Here is a 23,734-nt window from a genome sequence, read left to right on the forward strand (position 1 = left end):
GTTACATCTTATGCTTCTGTTGGTTGTCATATTAGAAGGCATTTGGTTGGTTTATCTGGGCCTATTGCTAGGTTTTAAGTGTGTGATAATTTACTTTCTTCTCCTGCTTTGGTTTTGCCCCATCCACCACTCCCTGATACATTTCTCTGTTATATTGTGAGTATATTTGTATGTTTAGTATTTTTCGTTACCCCTGTTCGTATTACCTTGTTAGTCTAGTTGGTGTATTAGGGTACACTACTACTCCCCTTTTCCCTGGGTGGGGGAAGGGCACAGATTGAGGGTGGATTCTGGAGCTAAGCAAGGTACGTAGCCCCGGCATCTTCACCATCAAAAGTAACCTTGGGAAAAGGGCTAACTAACGTTCCCCTATCATTTGGGACAGGGAATGAGCCCCTGATCCTGGGACACCCCACAACAGAATCATGACATATATATATAGACAAATAAATTCAGGATCCATACATTCTTCGCACTACAAATGTCATTACCTGATAGTATGAATAGTATGCCAGACAAACAGGCGACTTTAGCTTTCATTTGGTCGGCACCTCCTATCCTTGTGCATTTCATGCCAACAAAAGCAAACAGTGTACCAAAGAATCCCAAGCATATGGCTGCAATCATGAGAGCCCTACAGGCTTGCAGAAATCCTGGAAGTTGGAAGGAAAATAAAAAAGATTACATGGTATGAAAAATGCTCATGCCCTTCCAAGCTACAGAGCAATGATGGTGAACCATTTAGAGATAAAGTGCACAAACTGCAAACCAAAATCCACTCTTTTATCTCAAAGTGCCAACACAGCAATTTAACTTGAGTACTGAGGTTTAGATTAGAAAAAAAACAACTCATACATTAACATACTTTGTCTTAAAAGAAAAACACAGTATGATGGACTCACAGCTCCCTTATACGCAGAATGATGTCTTCACAGTTCCAATATACACAGTATCGTGGACCCACAGCTCTCCTATACACAGTATAGTGGGCCTACAGCTCCACTATACACAGTATAGTGGGCCCATAGCTCCCCTTTACATAGCATAAAGGGCCCATGGCTCCCCTTTAAACAGTAGAATGTATATAAAATGCTGCTTTAGATACCAAAAAAAAATCACAAATGTAGCAGGAGAAAATGAACCCCGCAATTTGTTGTGCAACATTTGACAACATACGATATATAGTTGGATATATGTATTGTGAGGCAGTGACCCCTGTTACAGCTAGGGGCGCTGTATGTGCTCCTCAGGATACGCATGGAGGCGTAACCGTGATGGTGAGACAGTGATCAGCATTATTGTAAATGGCCAGTATGTGTCGCAGAGGAAGTCTGCGCAGTAAGCCCAAAATGTTGTTCTGGTACTTGTAGTTCCACAAGTGGTTTGTTTAGTTTACAAGGGGGGCTTACAAGGTTAGTTGGAGAGCTGGGCGCGACTGACAAACCACAAATACACCACCCACGCATTGGGGTGTGGCTACAGCTACATAGGGTGACCATGGTTTGAGTCACATAGTCAGAGTGTATGGACCTGAATGGTCAGTGTTCTAAGGTCCTGATGAGACAGGAAGGCCTGTGTGTTGGAAGATCCAAGGAGTGGACTTCCTGAAGAGCACATGGAGAGGCCGTATATATGCAGAGTCCATGACGGCAGTGCGTCGGGGATCTACCATCCTTCGGAGGGTCTGGACTGTCAGAAGTTCCCTGGTTGCAAGGACAGTGTTCCCCGTAAGGCAGTTTCCCAAGAGTGAGGACTGACGAGGAGTCAGTGTGTGGAGCAGGAGCTCCAGGAAGGTAACTCCAGATAAAAGGGGTTTCTTTGAACTGTGAGGTCACCCACGGTAACTGGACGAAGTGATGTCCAGCGTGATTAGAGATTGCGAACTAATGTCGTGTATGCTGTGTGAGTATAGACATTGATACGGCGCACGGACACCCCAGGAACTAGTCAGAGGAGGACTGGCGGGTGTAGTGTCTGTCTAATGAAGGAAGCCGTGTATTGTATGTTACAGTGGTTTATGAGTGGGCAATAAACCGCATGGACTGTTTGTGTGAAGAAATTGTTCCTGTGTGACTGAATCCCGTTGCCAAGCGAGTGTCTCCCAACACACTCAGTAATCGCTGTCTTACAGTATATATACAGTGTCTGTAAAATCACGGTGCACTTTTGACCAGTCACTGGAAAGTAACAAAAGACGATAGAAATGTAAAATCTGCTCCAAATAAAATAAAAACTCTCCCAATTTCATACCTATTCATTGCAGTTCGATGTGGGCTCCATTTTTGCCCTACAAACATCCAAACTTGTGGTTTCATGATGTCACAGACCTGGCAGTGTATTAATCAGAGTTCAGTTTATCAGGGGTTAATCTGACTGGGGGCTCAGCAATAGCTTAAATGAGTTTGTGTTGTTTGATTGGTTCTTGTTATCTCTTCTCATAAACAGCTCTGATATGATTAGGCCAGAAAAAGGGCGCCAAAATGTAAACTATAAAAGTGCATCATGACTTTACGTTCACAGTGTATATCACTGAATTTAATATTCCAGTTGCAAATCTTTATTAATTACATAGTGCAATGTGTTGAGAACAATAAAAACATAAAAATAATCAATATAGAAAAAATGATCAATTTGAATCAAAATTAATATCCCATGGAGGTTTGGATTTGGAATGATACTCAAAATCGAAGTGGAAATTCAAATTACAGGCTGATCCAACTTCAGTGTAAATGCCTCAAAACAAAGAAATTATGTTCAGTAGTTTGTATGACCTCCCTACAATGCCTGGGTATGGTCCTGATGAGGCGACAGATGTTCTCCTGAGAGATCACTCCCAGACCTGGATTAAAGCATCAGTCAAGTCCTAGACAGTGTATGGTGCAACAAGGCATTGATGCATGGAGCGAGACATGAAGTCCCAGATGTGCTTGATTGGATACAGGTCTGGGGAACTGGCAGGCCAGTTCACAGCATCAATGCCTTCATCATGCTGGAAGTGCTGACACACTTCAGCAACAATAGGGCTAGCATTGTCATGCATCAGAAGAAACCCAGGGCCAAGTGCACCTGCATATGTTCTCACAATGGGTCTGAGGATCTCATCACGGAACCTAATGGCAGTTAGGGTACCTCTGGCTTGCACATGGAGGGCTGTGCGGCCCTCCAAAGAAATACCTCCATACACTATTACTGACCCACTGCCAAACCGGTCATGTTGGAGGATGTTGCAGGCAGCAGAACTTTCTCGGCATCTCCAGACTGTGTCACATCTTCTGTCATATTTGCTCAGTGTGAACCTGCTCTCTTCCATGAATAGCACAGGGCGCCAATGTAAAACCTGACATGGAGAGATCTGTAATATAGTAGTGGGACGATTACCTCCCTCCACTTTGGGTCTTGGGAGTGGCCCATGTCCACGATTCCTATTTAAACTTTCAGTTAAGGTTTGGATGTGTCAGTTTTTGGTTTGAAGCATCAAACCTGGAGTTCTGTGTAGGACAGGTCTGTGTGAGATTGAACACAAGGCAGAGCCAGAGAAAGCAAAGCCACTGACACTCTGAATGCCACAGTGGTGCAGTTGCCCATGGTAACGACTGATACAGATGTTCCAGCTGCGAACCAGATGATAAAAGTTCTGGATTTATTTTGTGAATTTGAAAAGAAAAATGTTTATGTTCAACTTTCTTGTGTTACTGCCCAATTAGACGAGAAAGCAGCTGCCTTACAATATATACACTAATGGCCGAAAGTGTTAGCACCTTTGAAATTGTTCCAGACAAGTATTTCTCCCAGAAAATTATTGCAATTACACATCTTTCATTATACACATGTTAATTTCCTTTGTTTGTATTGGAATAACATAAAAAAACAGGGGAAAAAAGGCAAATTGGACATCACTACACATAAAACCTCAAAAATGGGACAGACAAAATTATCGACACCTTCAACTTAATGTTTGATTGCACTCCGTTTGGAATAAATAACTGCAATAAATCGCTTCCTACAACCATCAACAAGCTTCTTACACCTCTCAACTGGAGTTTTGGACCGCTCTTCTTTTGCAAACTGCTCCATGTCTCTGATATTTGAAGGGTACCTTCTCTCAACGGCAGTTTTAAAATCTCTCCACAGGTGTTCAATGGGTTTTAGAACCGGACTCATTGCTGGCCGCTTCAGAACTCTCGAGCTCTTTGTTTCCATCCATTTCTTGGTGTTTTTTTAAGTATATCTGGTGTAATTGTCTTGCTGGAAGACCCATGACTTAGGATGCAAACCAAGCTTTCTGACGCTGGGCACTACATTGCAACCCAAAATCCTTTGGTAGTCTTCAGATTTCATGATGCCTTGCATACAGTCAGGGCACCCAGTGCCAGAGGCAGCAAAGCAACCCCAAAACATCTTTGAACCTCCATCATATTTGTCAGCATTGGGGTCCTCCTAGGTCTACTGCCGTAGAATTTTATTTCATTAAACTGTTGATGGATAGGTTGCGCTTACACTGATGCACCCGGAGCCTGCAGGGCAGTCTAAATTTCTTTGGAACTTGATTGGGGTTGCTTATCCACCATCTAGACTATTCTGCATTGCAACCTTTCATCAGTTTTTCTCTGCCGTCCACGTCCATGGAGATTAGCTACAGTGCAGTGTTTGTAAACTTCTTGATTATGTTGCACATCATGGACAAAGGAACATCAAGATCTCTGGAGATGGACTTTTAACCTTGAGATTGTTGATATTCTTGAACAATTTTGGTCCTCTGTCCTCCGACAGTTCTCTTCTCTTCTTTCTGTTCTCCATGCTTACTGTGGCATACAGGCACACAATGCAAAGATTAATTCATCTTCTCTCCTTTTTATCTGCATTCAGGTGTAATTTTCATATTGCCCACATCTGTTACTTGCCAAAAGTGTGTTTGAACAAGCACCGCATGCTTGAAACAAAATTGTTTACCCACAATTTTGGAATAATGCCAATAATTTTCTCCAACATGTGTAACTGCAATAATTTTTTGGGAGAATAATTTCAAGGTTGCCAACACTTTCGGCCATGACTGTTGTGGTAGATCTGCTTACTCGGCTGCATATAGAGGTAGACACCGGAGCACTGTCTCTTTAAATCTTCCCATGGTTTATTAAGAATACCGCATAAACCAGGGCAACATTAGCAAAACAAACAAGGCCTTCCAGCCTTACAGGAAAAATAAAACATAACGTATGGCACAATCCTCGCTCACTTCAGGAACAAACAACACAAGGCTTAGATTTCCTTCACATGACAATACAGCTCCAGAGCTTTTACCTTCCACACCAAATGCTCTAGAAGGATGATTATTTATCCTCTGGACCAGACCTGGGAAAACTATGGCCCACGGGCCACATCCGGCCCCCTGAGTGTTCCTGTGTGGCCTGCTGACACTCACAACCAGAGGGCTGGAGTCCTCACCTTTGTATGTGAGAGTTAACCCTTACCTCCCTATTCGCTCCCAGCTTGTACTGTTGTATGTCCTGTGCAGGACAGGTAAGGATTAAGACCCCCATAGTGCTCCTCTGATCTGTGGCTTATCACATCCACTCCATAGACTGCAGTAAGGATTCCCACCCCCTCCAGTCAGCTCCTGCCCAAACATGGATGCCATACTGATGACATGTAAACTTCATCACTAGTGTTGAGCATTCCGATACTGCAAATATCAGGTATCGGCCGATATTCGCTGTATCGGAATTCGGAAATGTATATTTTTTCAATATCGGATACCGGAATCGGAAGTCCCCATAATGCAATGAGCACCAGGATCCTACTCTAGCAAGGGCGTGGGAAAACATAAAGGTCTCCGAGGGAAGACCATTGTACCCAGGGGCTCAAAACGAGTTCCCACATGTGGCGGTGCAGCAGGATATGTTGTATCACATAGACAAGTGCGAGGGGTGGTGGTAGAACAACTAGTGGTACCTAAGTCCTTTCGCCAGGTAGTTTTGGAGTTGGCACATAAACATCCCTTGGGAGGACACCTGGCGGTAGAAAAGACAAAACACCGTATTCTGCAACGTTTCTTTTGGCCGGGTCTAGTGGGAGACGTGACCCAGTACTGTCGGTCATGTCCTACGTGTCAATTGACCGCACCTATGTCACATTTTAGAAGCCCCTTAGTGCCCTTACCAATAATAGAGGTGCCCTTCGAGAGGATAGCAATGGATATAGTCGGTCCAGTAGTTAAATCTGCCAGGGGTCATCAGTACATTTTGGTAGTATTGGATTACGCCACGCGTTATCCCGAAGCAGTGCCCTTGCGGAATGCCAATGCGAAATCAATTTCAAAGGAGCTGGTTAATATGTTTTCCCGCACCGGCATTCCGAAAGAGATACTTACGGATCAAGGGACCCCCGTTATGTCTCGTATACTTAAGGATTTATGTAAACTACTAAAAATCTCCCATTTGCGTACCTCAGTATATCACCCTCAGACTGACGGTTTGGTGGAGCTCTTTAACAAAACCTTAAAGGGAATGTTGAAAAGGGTGGTGGATAAGGACGGGAGAGATTGGGATGCCCTACTACCATACCTCCTGTTAGCTATACATGAGGTACCCCAATCCTCCACAGGCTTTTCACCTTTTGAGTTGGTTTATGGGCGGTGTCCTAGAGGCCTGTTAGATATTGCCAAGGAGACTTGGGAACAAGAGGTGACTCCTTATCGCAGTGTAATTGAACACATAACACTTATGCAGGACCGAATTGCAGCAGTTATGCCAATAGTTAAAGAGTGTTTAGAGCGCGCACAACATGCCCAAAGCACGGTATACAACCGAGCGGCAAAAACACGAGTCTTTCAACCCGGAGACAGGGTGTTGGTATTGGTGCCTACCGTAGAAAATAAATTTCTTGCGAAATGGCAGGGACCATACGAAGTGCTGGAACGAATAGGTGAAGTAAATTATAAGATACACCAACCAGACAAGAGAAAGCCTGAACAAATATACCACATAAACTTGCTTAAGGCCTGGCGGGACAGGGAGAGTCTGGTGGCAGGAGCTGCCCTTGAGGATGGGCCTCGAGGGGCACCACCTTCTAAGGTAAAGGACCCCCAGGTAGCTCCGCCAGAAGTGGGTATTGCAGACACGCTATCTGAAAGCCAAAAACGAGAGACCAGGGAGTTCATACAGTGAAACGCAGATATTTTCTCGGAACTTCCTGGCCGGACTCACCTAATTAAACATGACATTGTTACTGATCCACAGGCGCGGGTATGGCTAAAACCATATCGAATTCCGGAGGCTCGGAGACAAGCCATTGCCCAGGAAGTGAAGATGTTAGAGCTCGGGGTCATTGAGGAGTCCCGGAGTGATTGGGCTAGCCCTATCGTACTGGTGCCCAAACCCGATGGGACTATCCGATTTTGTAACGATTTTCGGAAAGTAAATGAAGTATCGAAATTCGATGCCTACCCGATGCCAAGAGTCGATGAACTGATAGAGAGACTGGGTTCGGCCAGGTACATATCCACTATTGACTTAACAAAAGGTTATTGGCAGATTCCCCTCACGGAATCAGCCAAAGACAAAACTGCCTTTGTTACGCCCCAGGGATTATTCCAGTACCGAGATATGCCATTTGGATTGCATGGTGCCGCAGCCACCTTCCAACGTCTAATGAATATTGTCCTAAAACCCCATGGCCAGTATGCATCCGCGTACTTGGACGACATCATTATCTTTAGCGATGACTGGGACACGCATTTGTCAAAAGTACAAGCCGTCTTAGACTCCCTAAAAACAGCTGGGTTGACTGCCAATCCCAAGAAATGTACGTTGGGATTGGAAGAGGCTCGCTATCTGGGATATAGCATAGGGAGAGGCGTCGTGAAGCCTCAAGCCAATAAAGTGGACGCTATTCAAAATTGGCCACGACCGGTAACCAAAAAACAGGTTGGAGCTTTTTTAGGGATCGTTGGTTATTATAGGCGGTTCATCAAACATTTTGCAACCATCGCAGCTCCTCTCACAGATCTTACTAAGGGGTTGAAATCTGTCACAATAAAGTGGAACGCAGAAGCAGAGGAGGCCTTTCAGCGATTGAAAACAGTCCTCTGTGACCAACCTGTGTTGGTTGCACCAGACTTTAAATGGGAGTTTATTGTCCAAACGGACGCCTCTGGGGTGGGCCTCGGCGCGGTTTTGTCTCAAGAAGTAAATGGCGAGGAACACCCAGTGGCCTATCTAAGCAGAAAGCTTACGAGAGCAGAAAAGAACTACAGTGTAGTTGAGCGGGAAGCCCTGGCTGTGAAATGGGCCCTGTGCACCTTGCGCTATTATTTATTAGGTCGCCAGTTTAGACTAGTGACGGACCATTCGCCCCTAACGTGGATGTCCCGGGCAAAAGAAGGCAATGCGCGGGTGACACGCTGGTTCTTAGCATTACAAGGGTTTAAATTTTCCGTTGAGCACAGGGCGGGCACAGCGCACAGAAATGCAGATGCGTTGTCTAGAACGCACTGCTTGGTGACTCGTGTCCGACCCCACGGGCTCGAACAGAGGAGGGGGGTGTGTGAGGTGCCAAGGAGAAAGGTACTAGAAAGCAGGTATATTTCTCCCAGTTTAATTTCATATGTCTCCCTGTACTGATGAGGAAGCCAGTTTATTTCACTGTAATCCAGTCCTGGTTTCCTTAGTGATCAGCATGGAAAGGACTGGTAGTTCCCCTCCATTTATTCAATCCAGGTTTTGGTTTCCTGACTGGTCCAGCTGATATAATCAGGAGGAGGCGGGATCTCTCAGTCTATCTCATCTGCTGAGCTGGGAGCTGACACAGTAAGGCTACATGGACTTGTTTGCTGTTATATAGGTTTATTTTGTAGTTAGCCTGCTATTGTTAGTTAGTGGCCAGACGGCCTTAGATGTTTTATTTCATGTTTGGCATGTGTAACATTGAATAACAAGTGTGCACAATAAATATGCCGTGTCCATATTCATGTGGAACTTGCTAGTCTACTGAAGTGTCTTCATAGCCACACGCTTGTGCCAAAGCAAAGATCCCAGCTGAGCTGTCTATTCCCCACAATATATACTACATTCATACAACGTCCTATCTGCACGATTTTCCTGCGTTATTGCTGTTTTGAACTGCTTGGACCATTGCATTTTAATGGATTTATGAATAAAAAGAAAAAAATTTTTAACAGCATCCTGGATTGCTCACGTTATTGCTGGACTTTGCTTTGTCGTTGTTCACATTCATACAACATACATACATACTACATACATACTAAATACTGCATACATACTACATTCATACAACATACATACTACATACATACTTCATATATACTACATTCATACAACATACATACATACAACATATATACTACATTCATACAACGTACATACATACTACATAAATACTACATACTACATACATGCTACATTCATACAACATACATACATACTACATACATACAACATATATACTACATTCATACACCATACATACATAGTACATACATACCTCATATATACTACATTCATACAACATACATACATACTACATACATGCTACATTCATACAACATACTACATACATACTTCATATATACTACATTCATACATACATACATTCTACATACTACATACATACTACATTCATACAACATACATACATACTACATACATTATTCATATATACTACATTCATACTACATACATACATACTACATACAACATACATACTACATTCATACAACATACATACAACATGCTACATACATACAACATACATACTACATACAATACATTCATATAGACATACAGTACATATAACATAGAGTACATACTCACAATCACTTGTTACTTTGATCCCCGAAGCCAATGTCATCTGTGGAAAAATATGAAAATAACAAACAACATACATACTCCCTGATCTGCAGAAATCCACGAGTGTCCCACGATGATCTCCCATGGAGAACAGCAGCATCAGCTGATGCCACCGCTCTCTGCGGGCCCCAGGAATACAATGACGGGAGGTAGGTATCCTTCCGCACTGTAATCATCCGCCACTGTAGAAAAAAAAACCCTAGTCTCACTTTATGGCAAAAGCTGCGTGGGAACCTTCTCACACAGCAATGCCAAAAGTGAGACTAGGGACTTTTTTTCTACAGTGGCAGAGGAATACAGTGCGGAAGGATACCTACCTCCCGTCATTATATTCTTGGGGCCCGTAGAGAGCGGTGGCATCAGCTGATGCTGCTGTTCTCCACGGGAGATCGTCGTGGGACACTCGTGGATTTCTGCGGATCAGGGAGTATATATGTTGTTTGTTATTTTCATATTTTTCCACAGATGACTTTGGCTTCGGGGAACAAAGTGACAAGTGATGGAGAGTATGTACTTATGTTATATGTACTGTATGTCTATATGTATGTATTGTATGAATGTATTGTATGTAGTATGTATGTTGTATGTATGTAGAATGTTGTATGTATGTTGTATGAATGTAGTATATATGTAGTATGTATGTAGTATGTATGTGTGCTGTATGAATGTAGTATATATGTAGTATATATGTAGTATGTATGTAGTATGTATGTATGTTGTATGAATGTAGTATATATGTAGTATATATGTATGTTGTATGAATGTAGCATATATGTAGTATGTATGTATGTTGTATGAATGTTGTATATATGTAGTATGTATGTATGTTGTACGAATGTAGAATATATGTAGTATGTATGTATGTATGTTGTATGAATGTAGTATATATGTAGTATGTATGTAGTATGTATGTTGTATGAATGTAGTATATATGAAGTATGTACTGTATGTAGTATGTATGTATGTTCTATGAATGTAGTATATATGTATTATGTATGTATGTATGTTGTATGAATGTAGCATATATGTAGTATGTATGTATGTATGTTGTATGAATGTTGTATATATGTAGCATGTATGTAGTATGTATGTATGTTGTATGAATGTAGTATATCTGTAGTACAGTATGTATGTACTGTATGTTGTATGAATGTAGTATATATGAAGTATGTATATAGTATGTATGTATGTTGTATGAATCTAGTATGTATGTAGCATGTATGTATGATTTTTTTTTTTGTTTTTTTTTACATTCAACACATTAGCCGGATGATGGGACTACTATTGTCCCATCATTGGCTAATGTGTCAATCACTGTCATTGTAGCAGGCATCGCCCGATGGGACTTGTAGTCCCATCGGACGATGCCTGCACAGACCCCCGGACATCAGCACAGCCCCCCGGCAGGCCGGCACAGCCCCCCGAGAGGCCCGTACAGGCCCCCGACAGCCGGCACAGGCCCCCGGCAAGCTCGTACAGGCCCCGGCAGGCCCGCATAGACCCCCGAGAGGCCCGCATAGACCCCCGAGAGGCCCGTACAGGCCCCGGCAGGCCCGCACAGACCCCCGGCAGGCCCGCATAGACCCCCGAGAGGCCTGTACAGGCCCCGGCAGGCCCGCACAGACCCCCGAGAGGCCCGCATAGGCCCCGGAGAGGCCCGTACAAGCCCCGGCAGGCCCGCACAGACCCCCGAGAGGCCCGCATAGGCCCCCGAGAGGCCCGTACAGACCCCGCCCGCACACACAGACACGCACAGTGTCCGCCCACGCACCGCCCACACTCTTCCCCCCTCCCAAACTGGATGTGCAAGGAAAGAAAGGGTTTTTTTTACTTCCGATATTTCTGTCCCATAGAGTTGCATGGGCCTTCCGGTATCGGAATCGGCGATACCCGATACTTTTTGGGTATCGGTCCGATCCAATCTGATCCGATATTTCTCAGTATCGGATGGTATCGCTCAACACTATTCATCACATAAACAACTGATTTTTATAAAGTGACAAAATTAATATTATGCAGAATTAAGGGTGATCCGAAACCAAAGGTGACTTTCATACTAAATTTAAATAATAATCTAATCACTTTTCTAATATATTTCAGTTAAAAAAATTTCTACCATTCCCTCTCTACTCTATCTTCCTGTCTGCTTGTGTTTTCTTTTTAACTTCCAATGACATTTTGTTTGATAATCCCAGTGCATTTGGGGTACTCACATGGGACATTATCAGGGGGCAGAGGCTGCGGTCACTGCCACAGCTGCTTTCCCCACCATGAAAAGAAGCGTCATCTGTTTCAGAGACTGGACTGGACCCTGCCGGGTCATATCTACTCCTTAGAGCCAGCAAGGGAGTGCACTGTCACTGTGCATTCAAAGGAATATAGCACAGAAAACTCATACTGAGTTTGTGTCAGAATTTACGTATGATGTACTATCAGGTGAGCAGGACTAGCCGAACCTCCAAAACAGACATCACTGATGGCGCCTAATTTCAAAGAGGGTGCAGAGTCTGCTGCAGTGACCGCAGCTCTGCCCCCTGATGACGACTAATTCGAGTATCCCAGCATGGACTGGTGAATCTCAAACAAAATGTCATGGGATGTAAAAAAAAAAAAGACAGGAAGTCAGAATGTAGAGGGTACTGTTATGATTTGGTCACCGTGGAGGATTACGGGAAATTAGCTAAGCAACCAGGAAACCAGAAAGGATGGCAACTTTGCAGATTGCAGACCACTAAACCTAGAACACAACTAGCATTAGCCATGGGACCTGCCTACGATGCCCTAGACGCCTCGGCACAGCCAAAGAGTTAATAAAGCCTAAAGCAAGAAAGGTGAAAGCTAATTGCCCCGGAGTAGAACCCCAAAGAAATAGATAGCCCCCAAACATATATTGTCAGTGAGACAAGATGAGGCACAAACGCAGGCAGAAAATAGAGTGAGCAAATGATGGGGCCCAAACTGTCTAGATAGGACAAGACAGAAAAGATACTGTCTGAAATCACGCAAAAACCCTAAAAAATCCAACACGTCTGATATGCAAAAACACTGAGGCCACACGACCTCTCCCCCGCTAGATCAGCATTCTGGTGTGAACTGGAAGCAAAGCAAAAAATACTAATATAACAGGGGATTAGCAATACTGAACAGAATGACATAAGCTGTTACATATGAGCGGGGTCCAGCACAAATCCCATCAGGGAATAATGCTGAACCCACACAGCAAAGCAAAAAGCAGAGAAAGGCAAAACCTATATCAAATGCAAAAGATTCCAGCAAACAAATAACTTATCTGAATGATGCAAGACCAAGGAGGGGAAAAAGCAGACTTCACAATGCACAGGAAGAGAAACAAATCACCAGCAGCAACTAAAGGATGCTTGCTCACTTAAATCCTCCCAGTCAGGTGATATATTTCTGTCAATACGACCAGCTCCACTACCCCCAGCAACCACCAGAGGGAGCCCAGACTCAGAAGTCAGATCAAGAGATTTCACAACAGGGTACGTTAGGGAATTTTTCAGTCAAGTATATTAGAAAACAAAATTAGATTATTACACTGAATAGCTATACATTTAATATGAAATTCGCCTTTGGTTTCGGACCGCTCCTTTAAGTTCAGCCGATTGGTTCGGCCCTCCACAGCAGTGCCAGTTTCTCATGTGGCCCCTTGGGAAAATGAATTGCCCACTACTGCTCTGGACTCTTCCCACTCTACAGCTGTTTAATCATCCTAGCACTAAACATGGCTGTTTAACCTCTCTCAGCAGTTTGTGTGCTTAAGCATTTTTTCTGTGTTTATATTACAAGAGCTAACAATCAGTGATTTTGTCACACTGTGTGCATATACAGTACAGACCAAAAGTTTGGACACACCTTCTCATTCAAAGAGTTTTCTTTATTTTCATGACTATGAAAATTGTAGATTCACTCTGAAGGCATCAAAACTATGAATTTACACATGTGGAATTATATAATTAGCAAAAAAGTGTGAAACAACTGAAAATACAGTGGGGCAAAAAAGTATTTAGTCAGTCAGCAATAGTGCAAGTTCCACCACTTAAAAAGATGAGAGGCGTCTGTAATTTACATCATAGGTAGACCTCAACTATGGGAGACAAACTGAGAAAAAAAAATCCAGAAAATCACATTGTCTGTTTTTCTTTCATTTTATTTGCATATTATGGTGGAAAATAAGTATTTGGTCAGAAACAAAATTTCATCTCAATACTTTGTGATATATCCTTTGTTGGCAATGACAGAGGTCAAACATTTTCTGTAAGTCTTCACAAGGTTGCCACACACTGTTGTTGGTATGTTGGCCCATTCCTCCATGCAGATCTCCTCTAGAGCAGTGATGTTTTTGGCTTTTCGCTTGGCAACACGGACTTTCAACTCCCTCCAAAGGTTTTCTATAGGGTTGAGATCTGGAGACTGGCTAGGCCACTCCAGGACCTTGAAATGCTTCTTACGAAGCCACTCCTTCGTTGCCCTGGCGGTGTGCTTTGGATCATTGTCATGTTGAAAGACCCAGCCACGTTTCATCTTCAATGTCCTTGCTGATGGAAGGAGGTTTGCACTCAAAATCTCACGATACATGGCCCCATTCATTCTTTCATGTACCCGGATCAGTCGTCCTGGCCCCTTTGCAGAGAAACAGCCCCAAAGCATGATGTTTCCACCACCATGCTTTACAGTAGGTATGGTGTTTGATGGATGCAACTCAGTATTCTTTTTCCTCCAAACACGACAAGTTGTGTTTCTACCAAACAGTTCCAGTTTGGTTTCATCAGACCATAGGACATTCTCCCAAAACTCCTCTGGATCATCCAAATGCTCTCTAGCAAACTTCAGACGGGCCCGGACATGTACAGGCTTAAGCAGTGGGACACGTCTGGCACTGCAGGATCTGAGTCCATGGTGGCGTAGTGTGTTACTTATGGTAGGCCTTGTTACATTGGTCCCAGCTCTCTGCAATTCATTCACTAGGTCCCCCCGCGTGGTTCTGGGATTTTTGCTCACCGTTCTTGTGATCACTCTGACCCCACGGGGTGGGATTTTGCGTGGAGCACCAGATCGAGGGAGATTATCAGTGGTCTTGTATGTCTTCCATTTTCTAATTATTGCTCCCACAGTTGATTTCTTCACTCCAAGCTGGTTGGCTATTGCAGATTCAGTCTTCCCAGCCTGGTGCAGGGCTACAATTTTGTTTCTGGTGTCCTTTGACAGCTCTTTGGTCTTCACCATAGTGGAGTTTGGAGTCAGACTGTTTGAGGGTGTGCACAGGTGTCTTTTTTATACTGATAACAAGTTTAAACAGGTGCCATTACTACAGGTAATGAGTGGAGGAAAGAGGAGACTCTTAAAGAAGAAGTTACAGGTCTGTGAGAGCCAGAAATCTTGATTGCTTGTTTCCGACCAAATACTTATTTTCCACCATAATATGCAAATAAAATGAAAAAAAAACAGACAATGTGATTTTCTGGATTTTTTTTTCTCAGTTTGTCTCCCATAGTTGAGGTCTACCTATGATGTAAATTACAGACGCCTCTCATCTTTTTAAGTGGTGGAACTTGCACTATTGCTGACTGACTAAATACTTTTTTGCCCCACTGTATGTCATATTCTAGGTTCTTCAAAGTAGTCACCTTTTGCTTTGATAACTGCTTTGCACACTCTTGGCATTCTCTTGATGAGCTTCAAGAGGTAGTCACCGAAAATGGTTTTCACTTCACAGGTGTGCCCTGTCAGGTTTAATAAGTGGGGTTTCTAGCCTTATAAATGGGGTTGGGACCATCAGTTGTGTTGTGCAGAAGTCTGGTGGATACACAGCTGATAGTCCTACTGAATAGACTGTTAGAATTTGTATTATGGCAAGAAAAAAGCAGTTGAGTAAAGAAAAACAAGTGGCCATCATTACTTTAAGAAATGAAGGTCAGTCAGTCTGAAAAATTGGGAAAACTTTGAAAGTGTCCCCAAGTGCAGTGGCAAAAACCATCAGGCGCTACAAAGAAACAGGCTCACATGAGGACCGCCCCAGGAAAGGAAGACCAAGAGTCACCTCTGCTGCGGAGGATAAGTTCATCCAAGTCACCAGCCTCAGAAATCACAGGTTAACAGCAGCTCAGATTAGAGACCAGGTCAATGCCACACAGAGTTCTAGCAGCAGACACATCTCTACAACAAGTGTTAAAAGGAGACTTTGTTCAGCAGGCCTTCATTGTAAAAATGCTGCTAGGAAACCACTGCTAAGGACAGGCAACAATAAGAAGAGACTTGTTTGGGCTAAAGAACACAAGAAATGGACATTAGACCAGTGGAAATCTGTGCTTTGGTCTGATGAGTCCAAATTTGAGATCTTTGGTTCCAACCACCATGTTTTTGTGCGACGCAGAAAAGGTGAACAGATGGACTCTACATGCCTGGTTCCCACCGTGAAACATAAAACATGTAGGAGGAGGTGTGATGGTGTGGGGGTGCTTTGCTGGTGACACTGTTGGGGATTTATTCAAAATTGAAGGCATACTGAACCAGCATGGCTACCACAGCATCTTGCAGCGGCATGCTATTCCATCCGGTTTGCGTGTAGTTGGACCATCATTTATTTTTCAACAGGGCAATGACCCCAAACACATCTCCAGGCTGTGTAAAGACTATTTGATCAAGGAGGAGAATGATGGGGTGCTACGCCAGATGACCTGGCCTCCACAGTCACAAGACCTGAACCCAATCAAGATGGTTTGGGGTGAGCTGGACCGCAGAGTGAAGGCAAAAGGGTCAACTAGTGCTAAGCATCTCTGGGAACTCCTTCAAGACTGTTGGAAGACCATTTCCGGTGACTACCTCTTGAGGCTCATCAAGAGAATGCCAAGAGTGTGCAAAGCAGTAATCAAAGCAAAAGGTGGCTACTTTGAAGAACCTAGAATATAAGACATATTTTCAGTTGTTTCACACTTTTTTGTTAATTATATAATTCCACATGTGTTAATTCATAGTTTTGACGCCTCCAGAGTGAAAACTCTTTGAATGAGAAGGTATGTCCAAACTTTTGGTCTGTACTGTATATATATATATACTGCTCAAAAAAATAAGGGGAACCCTGGACACTCTTACTAAGCAGTGAAAAATGAGGATGATTGACCTCATGGAGATCAACATCCAACACTGCAGAGACACCATCACGTGTTTCTCAACGCAGTGATTCTAGAGCACTGCCCCCATCCCTTATGGGAAATATGCAAAACATGCAAAACAGAAGCCGCGGAGACACCATCACATGTTTCTCAACGCAAGCAATGACTAGGCAGGTCTTTCACCGGGAAGGAACAACCACGGGAAGGGCAGTCTCCAATGAAGGAAACCACCTATGCCAAAACATGGTATCCATCCACAGACAGCTGTTTCGGGGTATTTGCCCCTCATCAGTGTGGAGTAGGAAACTGTTTCCTACTCCACACTGATGAGGGGCAAATACCCCGAAACAGCTGTCTGTGGATGGATGCCATGTTTTGGCATAGGTGGTTTCCTTCATTGGAGACTGCCCTTCCCGTGGTTGTTCCTTCCCGGTGAAAGACCTGGCTTGTCATTGCTTGCGTTGAGAAACATGTGATGGTGTCTCCGCGGCTTCTGTTTTGCACTCTTACTAAGCAGACACATGGATGTTAGTGACCTTCCTATTATTTCTAACTGTTGTTTATTCCATTTGCACAACAGCAGGAGAAATTGAATCACAATAAGTGTAGATTTCACAGAAGTTTGACTGACTTGGAGTTACATTTTGTAAAGGGAATGCGTACCCAGAAAATGACATATTGTTTTAGTTGTAATATTGTGTTAAATAAATAATGAAAAAAAGAATATACTGTACAGTGGCATGTAAGAGTGTGGGCACCGCTGGTCAAAATGACTGTTATTGTGAACTGTTAAGCAAGTTGAAGATGAAATGATCTCTAAAAGGCCTAAAGTTAAAGATGTATTGTATTGTAAGCAGAATATACTGTATATAAAACAAAAAACTTCCTTGTCACCACACTATAGTGGTGGTCTTTTTTGTCCTTTCTCAATCTCAGGTCCTCTACCAGAGACCTGGGAGTTCGAGGCTTCTGTGCAGGATCTTAGTTGTTACCAGTATTGCGCTTTTCTGGACAGAGAGCTCAGATGTTGCTCCTGGGATCTGTTGTAGCCATTTTCCCAATTTAGGGGGTCACTGTTCCAAGTGCTCCTATCACCACTGGAATCACTGTTGCCTTCACCTTCTACATCTTCTCCAGTTCTCCTTTGAGGCCCTGGTTTTTCTCCAGCTTCTTATATTTCTTCTTTTTGATGTTGCTGTCACTTGGCACTGCCACATCTATTATCAATGCTGTCTTCTGACCCTTGTCTACTATCACAATGTCTGGTTGGTTACCCAACACCTGCTTATCGGTCTGGAACTTGAAGTCCTACAGGATTTTAGCCCTTTCATTCTCCACCACTTTCTCTGGGGTCTCCCTCCTGGACTTAGGAGGATTTAGCCCATATGCTGTGCAGATGTACCTGTATACAATTCCCACTACTTGGTTGTGGCGGTTAGTATACGCTGTTCCTGCATGCATTTTGCAACTGGCCACTATGTGTTGAACAGTTGTTTCTGAGGTTTGTTTGCATAGTCTGCACCTTGGGTCTTGTCTTGTGTTATATATTCCTGTTTCTATTGATCTGGTACTTGGTGCTTACTCTTGTGCCGCTATGATTAGTGCCTCTGTGCTGTCTCGGAATCCAGCTTTCTCCAGCCATTGGTAGGTTTTCTCCATGTCAGCCACCTCCATTATCTGTCTATGGTATATCCCATGCAGCGGCTTGTCTTGCCATGGCGCTTCATGTTCCTGTTCATCCTTTCAGATTTGTTGTTGCTGCCTTAGACTTTCTCTCAGCATCTCATCTTTTGGTGCCATTTTTCTGATGTATTCCTGGATACTCCTTGTTTCATCCATGATGGAAGCTTGGATGCCTATCAAGCCTCGACCACCCTCCTTTCTGTTGGTGTACAATCTTTGGGGGTTAGGTTTAGGATGGAGACCTCCATGCATTGTGAGGAGCTTTAGTGCCATCACATCTGTAGCTTTCATATCTTCTTTTGGCCAGCACACTATGCCAGCAGGGTATCTGATAACTGGCAGAGCATATGTATTGATGGTGCGGATTTTATTCTTCCCATTGAGCCTGCTCTTTAGGACCTGTCTTACCCTTTGATGGTATATGGATGTTGCTGCTATCCTTGCCTCCTCATCATGGTATATATATCTTTTACATGCATGGTTACTATCTAGTAGCACTCCCTTTTAAAAGTATCACAGCTTGTAAGTGCTTTTTGTAGCCAGAGTCTTTCAAATCTTTTTTGAGGGATTTTCATCCATTGTTCCTTGCAAAATTCTTCCAATTCCCAGCTTTTTTTTTTTACAGATGGTGTTATGTTTGCATCAAGAATTTGTTGAAATTTCCTTAAATCCATTCTTTACTCTACCCATGAAATGTTCCCTGTGCCATTTACTGCATCACAACCCCAAAGCATGATTGATCCATCCCATGCTTAATGGATGGCTAGATGTTCTTTTCCAGAAATATCGCACCATTTCATCTCCATAGATACCTTTCATCATTGTGGTCAAAGAGTTTTATTTTAACCTCATCTGTCCAGAGGATTTGTTTCCAAAATGCATCAGACTTGTTTAGATGTTCTTTTACATACTTCTGACTGAATTTTTTGGTGAGGATGCATTCTTCCAAAAAGGCCATATTTGTGTCAGGTGTCTCTGAACAGTAGAACAATGTACCTAGGGCCAGCGATAGGGGCAGGCAAACCAGGCAGCTGCCTAGGGCCCCCAGCTCCTCCAGAGGCCCCCAGGCAGTGGCATTTTGCTAATAGTGGCCGCTATGGGGCTCGTGAGTAGCAGGGGTCCGGTGCCCCCCCACATCGCGCATTCAACTTATCAGCATTATAGATACTGATACAGTTGAAAACAGTGATGGAGGAGAGAACGTCAGATGTAACTACAACCAAAATGTTTCTGTGTGATAGTGCAATGTGTGAGTTTTGGGGCTCCACTTTAAACTTTTGCCCAGGTCCCCACTTTGTCTAAAACCAGACCTGAACGTACCACAACTCCAGAGTGTGATAAATCTTTCTGAAGGTCTTTTGCAGTCAAGCTAGTTTTCTGATTTGCCTCACTAGCAATCCTACGAGTAGCTCTCACTGAAATTTTGCTTGGCCTTCCAGAACTTGTCTTGACTTCCTCTGCTCCTGTTAACTGACATTTCTTATTTACATTTCAAACTGAGGAAAGGGCAACTTGAAACTGTTTTGCTATCTTCTTATAGCCTTCTTCTTCATCGGCCTTCACGATTTTCATTTTCAGAGTGCTATGCAGCTGCTTCGAAGAACCCATGGCTGCTGTTTTTTGGCCCAAAGTTAGAGGAGGCTGTGTTTTCATAAAGCTGGGAAATTTGCATCACCTGTCCTTTCCGAATGATGATAGTGAATAAGCCATAACCCTAACAGGCTAATTAAGGTCTGAAACCTTGGTCAAGTTATCTGACCACACAAATATCCCAGCAAGGGTGCCCAACGTTTGCATCGGCTCGTTTTCCTTTTTGAAATTTTTAAAATATAAAATATAAACACATAAAAAAATCCTTAGAAGTATAGAAGACTTCTGATCATGCACAGTGCGCCTTTCTGAATCCAGAATGCGTATAACCCGGCTTCAGAGGATCAATACAGTGAGCGGCGTGATAACATGCTAAGTGGACACTAACGGCTCATCTTCTAATCAAAGGCCTCATGTACATATCATAAATGGACTTTAGAAATACTTTTTCTAAAGATCTGTTTATGTTTATGTGTGTAATAAAGGGACTGTTAGGCAGGGGATTTAGCTATGTAGACACAACTGCTGGTGGTTCTGGGAGCACGGGTTACCTGACAAGTTCCCTTTAACTGTTCACAATAACAGTCATTTTGACCAGGGGTGCCCAAACATTTACTGTACATATCACTGTATATAAATAATTTTTATTTATTTTTTTTATTCATGTAACACAAAATTCTGATTGAAGCAATATGTAACTTTATGATGACACATTCCCATTAATATCCAGCAGACATCCTTCAGCAGTGATGCAAGTACATGTATGTGCAAGTTGTTGGAACCGGTTGGAGGTAGCTCCATATCAATGCATGTTGCCAAGGGGAATACATTATTTAGAATCACACAATCACGACGGTGAGACATGCCTATACATTGCCTTCAGGTACCATGTCTTTATATGGAACAAGTTATATTTCCTGATCCATCAGAGAATTTACGTTTATGTTCGGTCCTCGCACTCTTATTTTCTCACAAGCTAGAGCAAAAAAAAAAAAAGGGTAAACTGATCACAAAACAAATCCGGAAGTTTCCTGGTGCCATTTTTATCCACAACAATTTCAGTTTTTCTGGTAATTGTCTTTCTCTGATACACAGAGAAATGTTAAATTTTATGGGAAGAATTTAGATGGAGCAGAATTTTTGAAGTCAGTTTTGCTTGTGGCTGCACCAAATTTACAACACTCACACAATGTTTGATAACTTTGCCACATTACACGTCTGTCTAGAAACGTCACTATACATTTTAGGCCACCTCCATCCTGAGTGAGTTTGTGTCTTTTATGCAACTTTTTTTTTAAAAGCTGCTGGACAGAAATCTGTCTCAATGTTTATGGCTGACCACATGCACTTTATAAGAGTGGCTAGAAAAGTGTCAAATTGCAAGAAGGCACACCGCAAAATTTTGCAACATTTTGAACAAAAGAAAACCTATTGGAAGACTTGATAAAATCCCCTTTATTTCTCTGGCTATGGATGCTGAACAGTTACACAAAGTGCACAACTTTTCCATCCTTGTTACTCGTTGTACTGGCTGGGTACAACTAACATATTGAACATATCCTTACATATGTGGTGTTGTAAACCAGGAACCATAAAATATGCGCGCATCATATCTTATTAGTTCCTATGTAGTATTTGAGTGAATAGTATTACAATAATGTTTTTATAAGAAATATAAATTGGGCAGCACAGTGTCTCAGTGGATAGCACTGCAACCTTGCAGCACTGGAGTCCTGGGTTCAAATCCCACCAAGGACATCTGCAAGGAAGTTTGTATGTTCTCCCTGTGTTTGCGTGGGTTTCCTCCGGGTGCTCCGGTTTCCTCCCACACTCCAAAGATAGGGAATATAGATTGTGAGCCCCATCGGGGACAGTGATGATAACGTGTGCAAATTTTAATGCACTGTGGAATATGTTGGCGCTATATAAAAATAAAGATTATTATGAAAAAATAAAGATTATTATTGTTATGAAAGCCTTAGCTTTTCTTTTACAGATATCCACTAAAACTACATAGTAACGCATCTTCACTCATATGCCACACAAAAGTTTCCCTAGAAAGCAGAAAATAAAGGAGAACAAAATGAAAAGGAGTCCTGCTTACCTTCTACACGGAAAATGGTTAAGTGCGGGCGACAGTGATATGAACCCAGAGCATTACCTGCACAGTTCATCCACAAGCCCTGGAACACCCAAGTGGCCGTAATGACAGAGCTGGCTCGGCTGGTCACTCTCCATTCGTTTGAAACCACTGCACCAATTAGGGCTCCGGTGCCACAAACACAAAATATGAATGCAATAATCTGAAATCCAGACATATCCGAAAAGTGATGGGTTGGGATCCTCAGAGAGCTGTTAGAAGTTCTGGTGGTCTGAAGGCCTAATTACATTATAAGGACGCTACAAAAACAACAGGTCCTTGTAAAACATGGTTTTCTTTTCTCAGGAGTGATCCGTACTGAGGGGCAAAGTACATTTTACTGGAGGCGAAGCACTGGGGCAAGAATGACTACCATGTATTAATCAACAGATTAACGTGTTATGGGTAATAACGAAAAGCAAATGATTGTGGCATTCTTTTGCTTATGTGAAGACCATGAAACATTTATATTGGGCAGAAAGAAAATTTAAATAAAAATTATTTTTCAGTTACTTACAATAATGTTAAAGTTAAGGCAAACTTGGAAACAAAGTTCAAACTAATGATTAATTGAGAAATAGTGCTGTTCTAAATGGTTAAAAAGGACAAACCGTTGTGAAGTTACTGGCAGCAGGAAGAAAATATCCCATTATAAACTGCATAGATTTATTGATGGTAGATATTGTAGAGAAGAGGCTAATAGTCTGGTCGGACATTGGTTTAGATATTTAATTGTCAACATGTTGGCTGTCCATAATTTTTTATAAGCTAACCAGAAAAAAAATAAATCAAGTTGGCAACCCTGAATCCATTATAATGCTAATAATACACATTTTTATGGCGTTCATTAAGACGGTCTCTTTTTTTATTATTTTCTTTGACCGAACAAGTGGATGAGGCGAGGGAAGGAATGGATTGGAGCCTCGTTAAATTTTTAATTATTGAATACAGCTGTTTCCTTATTTCCCATCTACAGTATGTCGATGGAGAGTGAAATCCTATTGATGACATCTACACCATTCTTAGATTTCCTCCAAAATGTTAAGTCAGCATGGAACCTCTGTTTTTCTGCTTTGGACCTCCACTAATGTTAAGTGATGAATGGTGAAAAAGATCCATAACAAAAGACATTTTTGTTTGTACCTCTTTGCTATAGCTTTAAGACATGGCACATTTTCTTTCTTTTTTTTTGAGTGGGGGTGTATTGGGTGGGAGCAAAATGGTGGAGTCCGAGTCACATTTAACCATTTGCTTCAGTCAGCGAAAATCCTATGTGCTCATCTGATAGATCAGTATAGGTATGGGAAGTTAAGCACAGCTCGGATCTG

General features: G+C 42.6%; 1 protein-coding gene across 1 annotated transcript in view; it reads right to left on the bottom strand.

Annotated features, from left to right (window-relative positions):
• Positions 1-22,599, bottom strand: part of CLDN10 (claudin 10) — a 57,959-nt gene extending 35,360 nt beyond the window's left edge. The window contains exons 1-2 of the mRNA XM_073569577.1: positions 22,371-22,599; positions 492-653 (exon numbers count right to left, since the gene is read on the bottom strand). Of these exons, the coding sequence (XP_073425678.1) occupies positions 492-653; positions 22,371-22,584 (376 nt within the window). The 5' untranslated portion in view covers positions 22,585-22,599. The remainder of the gene's footprint in view (positions 1-491; positions 654-22,370) is intronic.
• Positions 22,600-23,734: the final 1,135 nt, after the last annotated feature.

The sequence above is a fragment of the Dendrobates tinctorius genome, unplaced genomic scaffold, assembly GCF_039654945.1.
Source record: "Dendrobates tinctorius isolate UK_male_01 unplaced genomic scaffold, ASM3965494v1 ptg000026l, whole genome shotgun sequence".
Classification (NCBI taxonomy): Eukaryota; Metazoa; Chordata; class Amphibia; order Anura; family Dendrobatidae; genus Dendrobates; species Dendrobates tinctorius.